The sequence below is a fragment of the Cyprinodon variegatus genome, unplaced genomic scaffold (genome assembly GCF_000732505.1).
Source record: "Cyprinodon variegatus isolate N-32 unplaced genomic scaffold, C_variegatus-1.0 Scaffold854, whole genome shotgun sequence".
Taxonomy (NCBI): Eukaryota; Metazoa; Chordata; class Actinopteri; order Cyprinodontiformes; family Cyprinodontidae; genus Cyprinodon; species Cyprinodon variegatus.
Genome location: NW_015151307.1, coordinates 136,644 through 144,645, shown reverse-complemented (window position 1 = coordinate 144,645; position 8,002 = coordinate 136,644). Strand labels below are relative to the sequence as shown.

The following is an 8,002-nucleotide window of genomic DNA, read 5'->3' as shown; positions in this document are numbered from 1 at the left end:
CCTTATTTCCATCCTTGGATCTTTAGATTCTTTCACTTTTCTACCTGATTCTTCCCAGAAAAAAACAAACTTGGAAGCGACTCTCTTGATAATTAGGCATGGCAGGAGGGGTGGTTACCATGGCAACTGATTGTTTACAGCCACAGCTGAGTGGGTGTGGCCTGATGTGTCAGATTGATCACCAGAGTGAATTTGAGGAATAATCCAGCACTGATGCAGTCAGTTGTACCGTGTGTGTGTGTGTGGGGGGGGTACCTGTCTAGCCATCAGTGCGAGGACCAGTTCTTGCAAAGTGAGGAAATTTTGCCGGTCCTCACATGCTATTTTGCTAATGGTTAGGTTTAGGGCTAAGGTGTAAATTGGTTAGGGTTAGGGTGAGGTATGCATTGGTAATGGTTAGGTTTAGGGTTAGGGTGTGAATTGGTTAGGGTTAGGGTGAGGTATGCATTGGTAATGGTTAGGGTTAGGGTTAGTTATAGAGTTAGGGAATAGAGAGGATTGAAAATGACTGAAAATCAATGGAAGTCAATGGGAGTTAACACATGGTACTCACTGCGATGGCAGAACGAGTATGTGTGTGTGTGTGTGTGTGTGTGTGTGTGTGTGTGTGTGTGTGTGTGTGTGTGTGTGTGTGTGTGTGTGTTTCATCACTTGTCTTATGCAATCCCGCTGCAAGCTTCCACAAATGAGACATGGAGAACTGCTGCCCCCTGCTGGAGCTTCTTGTGAACTGCTCAGACTGAGGAGTTGAGCGTTAGTAACCCTTCCTAAAGGATCCTATATAATCAGACTATTTTCTGTTATGTATCTTTTTATTTTCCATTTTTAAGCATAAAACAGACAATTTCAAAACAAAATTTAAAGCTGAAGACGCTTTTACTACATTAACCAACCGGTCGCACTGATCATGGTACAAATTCCTTCCAGGTTGCAGCTCTCAGACACTGGAATCAACTGCAGTTTAATGATTTAAAGTCATTTTAAAGCAGTTTGTAAATAAGACTTGTTTGCAAATGTTTAAACTAATTTCAGATCAAATTTTAGGTTTTTATTTCTTTAAATTAAATCTTAAATGTTTAATGTCTGCAGTTGTTTTGTGTTTAATTGTACTGCCAGTATAGACCAGGTCTTTGTTGAAAAAGAGATTTTAATCTCAATGAGATTTACCTGAATGAATAAAAGTTGCATCCAAACTGGACTAATAGAGTCCTGCATGTCGATGAGGAGGAGCTTCTAGGATTTCCGCTGCTCTCACATCAGTTTCGGTCCAAATATTCATCTTCAGCTGCAGACAGGAGAGAAACATTTAAAACTCATTGGAAGTTTAATAAAACATTTATAAATTTGAAAATAAGACATAAAATGCATCAAATTGAAAATCTAAGACTGTTGACATCTGGGATTAAAATCAAAATGCAGACTGAAAGAGAGGCTGCAGATGGAAGAGAACCTTTAGAATTGTACCGGTTTTACCAACAGCAAACCAGGAAGATGTTTTTATTTTGTTTGTTTTTGTTTTTATCATTCTTCCTAATTAGCTCTGAAAAACAGAATCTAAAATAAATATCTAGAAAACCGGATTTTTCAAGTGATTAATCATCTTTTTATTGCCAGACATCAACATTTGATACGTCAAAAAAGCTAACCTTAATATTTTTATACAGAAAGCTTTAATGGCTTCATAGATATTAGATATTAGATGTTTCCTGTAGTTCTGGAAGAGGTTTGCACACAGCAGCAGCAGCAGGGATGACGGACCCCGCCTCCATGCAGACCTTGAGGGCAGCCATTGGGCATTGAGCCCTCCCTCAGTTTCCCTGGCTGTGCTGCAAAAGCCCCCAGCCCATCTCCAATGGCCTTACTGGGGGAGGGAGGCTGCTGGCTAAGATCTCCTGATAGTTGGCCCCATGCATGATGCTTCCACCTCCATGCTTCATGCTGAGGATGCAAAAGTGTCTGAAATTATACATTTCATGTCCACCATCCTGCACCCCACCTCCATCAGGAATGATTTATTGTTTGTTTTAATACATGTATAGGGATTTTTATATAAATACGGTAAAAAAAAATAAATAAATAACACACCATTGCAATTGTGCATTTTCTACAAAAAATATCTACATCTACAAAAATCATTACATTTACACAAAAAAGATATTGTGTTTCGGGGCAGATTGAACAGTTTAACCTTTCCTTGACAAACTTATCTTTGTTCTCCAAAGGTTAGATACATATTTTATTGTTAATTTAATGTATTTATGTCTGTTTTTTTAGTTCAATTCAATGTATTGTTTTTATCAATAAAGGGTATTCTGTATTTTTAAATCAGTTTTGAGGAGTTATAGCTGTTTTTATTTCTTTTTATATTTGTATTTTTCATTGTAGCATGCTTACTGTTGTGTTTTGTTTTTTTTAGGAAGACAATTTTAAGATCTGTCCAGGGACAACAGATGAAAAATAGCCTTTTGGCTAATTCTGCTGCATTTGCAGGAATGCTTTTTAATGCACACTGTCCCTGTCAAATAAATAAATTAATAAAAAAAAATTAATTGATTTGGTTTTGTTTTTGCAATACCGTTTTTTTTTTTGTTGTTGCAAATTTCTGTTCCAATTGGGTACAAAAAAGTATAAACATGATACTTTTACTGTAAATAAGCTCCTTTTTCTTTATTACGTGTTGTAACGCTGAATGATGCATGGAAATAGAGGAATATAAAAACAACATTGACGGAGCTGTGATGAGTTGATAGCAGACGTGTGAATGATCTGATCATATCGTTGATCCCATCCATCTATTTTCCGTCATGCTGGGGTGTCCATCTCCAGCTGTCTATGGGTGAAAGGCTGGGTCCATCCTAGACAGGTCTCCAGTCCATCTCAGGGAAACACAGAGACAAACAGGACAAACATCCATTCACTCTCACACCTAAGATTTAGAGAAGCCAGTTAACCTAACCGTCATGTTTTTGGTCTGTGGGAGGAAGCCGGAGTACCCGGAGAGAACCCATGCATGCTCAGGGAGAACATGTAGAAAGACCCCAGGCCAGGAAGCAAACCCGGAACCTTCTTGCTGCAAGGCAGAAGGTTCCGGGTTCGATTCCGGTAATAGATAATAATATTGGCAGGAATAGAGGGGCCCCAAAGTCCCATTTTTTTTAGAAACAGCCCTGGATTAATCTGTGCATTGATTCTTATTGTAAAATATTCAGATTAACTTTTCCCGTGTTTGACGTCTTGTTTGGCCCCATTGGTCATCACAGTCCTCTCCCTTTCTGCCATAATAAAGCTCTCTTTGTTAGTTTCTCCCTGTTTTTTTGCTCGTTCAGTGAACATTTTTACAAGCCGCTGCATGTGACGTGTAGGACGAGGCTACTTGGGGCGGCGTTGAAAATCCAGAGAACAGTGTGTCTAGTCCCCCCCCCCAGCTAAGATGAATGACTTCCCTTCAGCCATCTGTGCTGTCAACAGAGGAGCGGGGTGGGGGGACAGAAGAGGAAAGAAGTTTGCAGCTGCAGAGACGGAACTGCGCTTGGCTGAACTCTGTGAAGAAAATACAGCAATTTACAGAAATTTAATGGGACGCTAGAATTGACCTAATAATGATACCAAGCTGGGATCAATTTATGAATATTTTGAAGGAAAACAAAAAACAATAAACAGAGAAAGCCGGAAACCAAAATAAAAGTAAAAATCACATTAAATGTCCACTTTTAAGGCAAGGCTTAAAACATTTGTTTTTGATAGACTGGCTCAGGTTATCCTGAGCTATCTCTATATTTATGCTGCTATAGGCTTAGACTGCTGGAGGACATAGGGACCATTTTTCATCATTCTGCTTCTTTCAACTTCTGTTTCCAGTTCTACATTTGTTAATCTAACCTTAAACTTAATTTACTCAGTTTTTTTTTTTGTCATAATTCTAGCTTTGTCTGGTTCTGTTTCGTTGTGACACCATCCTGGAAGGAGGCAACGGTTGCTGCTATGCTGCTGTCAACATCTTCCCTTAAATTATGATAGAGCCTGTTTATTTTAGTCCTTAATCCCTTTTCTCTCCTAGATATAGATATAGGCTCTACTGTGACTAACTATGTGCTCTTTTTCATTCTTTTTGGTTCTTTTCTTAAATGTGTCTTTAAATGTAAACTTTATTTTAAACATTAATATTAATGTGATCTATGTTTCCTTCATCTTTGGCTCATTTGTCCTTAAATGTCCTTTGTGCTGCAGTGACTCGGCCACCAGGAGGCGCTGGTAACCAAACCTCAGAAGAATTAAAGTTAAATTCAGAACAGACTCATATTTCCCTCTACATTCATGACGTCACTCTGGACTCACTCTGGACCAAACCAACGCTCACCATCAAACCGGAAGTTCCAGGATAGTTTCTTCACTATAAAATCCGAAGTTTTTTTTTCACTCTGATATTTTTGCTGACTGGAAAACATGTGAGCTATGACGTCAGAGGAGGGAAAATAAGCAACTTTCAACTTTAAAGGGAGATTAAGACCCTCAGCTTCTGTTTAATGCATATTAAATATGAAAGTATGTCAGATTATTAAACGTAACGATACAGGAACAGTTAAACATTAACATCCATTTATGTGTTTGAATCATAGATGAAGAGAACATGACTTTAGCAGAAGATTAAACTATATTTGATGATAATATGAGAATAAAACATAGAACAGGCACTAATTCTGTGACTATAGGAGATGCTGCTTCTCCTAAAAGCTTTTTTCTTACCACCTGAATTTTTATTTCTTTTTTAATTTGATCAAAATAAAACTTTATTATGCTTTTATTTTTTTATAATGGTCTCAAAGCCCTCACCCTTACCATACATGGGCAGTGACGTCATCGGGCGGAGGACTGTGAGTGACCATCTTGGGCAATGATCACATTTTGCTTCAGTGACTAGTTTGCTTAGTCATTATATGTAGAGATTTCTTGATTAGATTGAATTGTACCTTTCTATTGCTCATTGTCTATTTTTCCATTTTTTTTTTAATTCAGACTGGTTTTTGTTGGTTTGTTCAGGAACAACAGGCCAAACATTCAGTTTGCTAATTCTGGTGCTTTTGCAGCCATAATAAAGGCTTTAAATCAAAGCAACCAAACTTTCTCTCAGCTTTTCTGAAGATAATTTTGACTTCTAACCACTAATATTTGTCAGTTTCGTAAGTCCATCCTGCAAAGCAGATTCCCCCACCAGGAAATTCCCACAGAGCCTGAAAACATCAGATCTCTAGGGCAAACCGTCAAAAAAATAAAAATAAAAATCTGAATCTAATTTCTTATCGTCCAGATCTATTTGAGGAACTTTACAGTTCCCCTCCCTGTTGGACCTTTGGTAAATAAAGGTGTTACACAGGAACTCTAGTATCATGTGAGGATTGGAGAACCCACATTGGTTATTATTTTATCATTTCTATCCTAACAAGCCTGTATTAGTTATATGCAACCCCTGAACTCTAACCTTTGACCTGTAAAGGATCTGTTTGATGTGATCTATAACATACAGGTAAACATGGGATCTAACCTATAATCTATAACCTGTGAGTTAGTCTGTGACTTATAACTTGTAACCAATCAGCTGCTCCTTTAACCTGTAACAACCTGTAGTATATGACCTTTAACCTTTGGGAGTCTGGCTGAAATATTCTGTTCCCAATTGTTTGTTTTCTTTCCAAAGGGAGGAAAAGGTGATGTTACATATTTTCTTATTGATCATATTATATCATATTAGTTTTATATTATTTACTTTCAACTGGAGGAATTATGTTCTTAGTGACCCCACATTCACACCCAGACATAAAAATACAGATACTAAGTTATAGAAATAGTACTTTAGTCACTACATTATATGGAGCGAATATGTAAAATTCTCAAATAATTAACTGCCGAATACTCTAGACAACGTAAAACCCATGTCAAAGATAGAAAATAGCTGATAAATATCTAGTTGTGACATATTTTAAACAGAAATCCATTTCAGTCTGTGGTTTTCAGCAAGTCTGGTTTTTCATGTCCAGGGGAGCGAACTTTGCTCCTTTTATATGAGTAATGATAACTATAAATAAACCGGATGTTAGAAAACAGTGTTTGGTAACTTAGACTCACACATAATAGCAGCTTTATCGGGCCTTCGTTTACCAGAAAAGGCAGATTTACATCATAAAATAGGAAACAACCTTGATATTACTGTCTCCTGCAGAAGGTCTGGATGTGGCTGCAGAGATTTAACATTTGATCCTTCATAGGCAAACTTAGCGTTTTTGATCCCTTGCATCCCCCTTATAAATGGACCCCCCCCCTCCTCAGTGAGGTCTAGAAGAACAAGATCTATATCCAGCCATTCAGCAAACACACTGCTACATGGCTGCACATCTTATTTTGGCATTTGACCAATTAGATGAGCAATTAGATGACTTGTTAAAAATTAATAAGTCAAGAAAAAAATGTAAAAAATCGAATTGAAAACTTAAAAAGTTAAAAATCCTAGTTAACAATTATATATAGGTTTATAAACTAAAAAAAGACAGTATCAGTATCACCATTATGCCTCTAAGGTTATGTTGGACCAATAAAAATGTGTTTCTTTCACTCTAAGAGTTTTTTTCATGAATTTCTAATAGAAGCACTTTTGTTATTTTTCTTCATATATTTGGTGTTTCTTCTTACTGGAAATAAGGAAATAAGGTCTTGTCCTGGATTCCAATAAGACTATTGAATATTGATTTACTGAGTGCCCTAGAAAGGGTTAATTTATATTAAATTAGTTAATTTATATTATACCAATGACATGACTTTCTACCTGGCTGAGTTTTATTTTGAAAGGCAGAGCCGGATGTAGTGTGTGTGTTGTTTCCGCTCTGAGCCGCAGCGCAGCGCTCCGTTCAGCTTCATTTAAACCTCCGGCAGCTGCGGAGGAGCAGCCACTCTTCCCCAGCAGCTCAGCCGCCCTCAGGTCGCGGTCTCTCGGCCATGGCTTCCGTCACCTGCCGGGTCCAGTACCTGGAGGACTGGGACCCCTTCATCTGCACCAACTTCCCCGAACCCCGGAGACCTCCGACCGTGGAGGTGGAGGAGGACCAGCCGCTGAGCGAACAGATTCCCGGGATCCACAAGCTGCTCGGAGCGCCGCACAAGGTGAGTCACACTCCGAACCGGACCAGAACCGGGACAGAACCGGACTAGAACTAGACTAGAACCGGACCGGGAGGAATCTTAGCGACAGAAACTCAGGTGGAGATTTAATGAAGGAGCTAAAAAAAAGGAGAAAGTTTTTGAGATTCAGTTTTCTCATGCTGCGCTCTGAGTGACGTCACACATTAATCACCAAAGGTGTCCCAGATTAAATTAGGATTCTGAGATCAGAGGTCCGATTAGATCCGGACCTCCATGGGTGAGCATGGGACAGGAAGGGAAAGGTTCTACAGTGACCCGGGTTTAAACATTTCAGCAGACCTTTGGGTCTGGTTCTGGTCCATTTCTCATTTAAATCTCAGGTTAAAATCTCCAGGTTCTTCCTGCAGGTTCTAGATGTTTTCCTGTTTCAGCAGCTGATCTCCATCAATGGCTCATTAGCAGGTCAAACCCGCAGGTCAGGGGTCATGACCCTGAACCCGCAGGTCAGGGGTCATAACCCTGAACCCGCAGGTCAGCGGTCATGACCCTGACCTGTGCAGGAGGAGGTTCTATGGGGGGCCGCTGGAGGAGGTTCTATGGGGGGGCTGCTGGAGGAGGTTCTATGGGGGCCACAGGAGGAGGTTCTATGGGGGGCCACAGGAGGAGGTTCTATGGGGGGCCACAGGAGGAGGTTCTATGGGGGCCACAGGAGGAGGTCCTATGGGGGCCACAGGAGGAGGTTCTATGGGGGGCCACAGGAGGAGGTTCTATGGGGGCCACAGGAGGAGGTTTTATGGGGGCCACAGGAGGAGGTTCTATGGGGGGCCACAGGAGGAGGTTCTATGGGGGCCACAGGAGGAGGTTTTATGGGGGC

At 39.9% G+C, this 8,002-nt stretch overlaps 1 protein-coding gene across 1 annotated transcript in view; it reads left to right on the top strand.

Annotated features, from left to right (window-relative positions):
• The first annotated feature begins 6,917 nt into the window (after positions 1-6,917).
• Positions 6,918-8,002, top strand: part of fhod1 (formin homology 2 domain containing 1) — a 59,479-nt gene continuing 58,394 nt past the window's right edge. Inside the window, exon 1 of the mRNA XM_015397342.1 lies at positions 6,918-7,149. Coding sequence (XP_015252828.1) covers positions 6,985-7,149 — 165 coding nt within the window. The 5' untranslated portion in view covers positions 6,918-6,984. The remainder of the gene's footprint in view (positions 7,150-8,002) is intronic.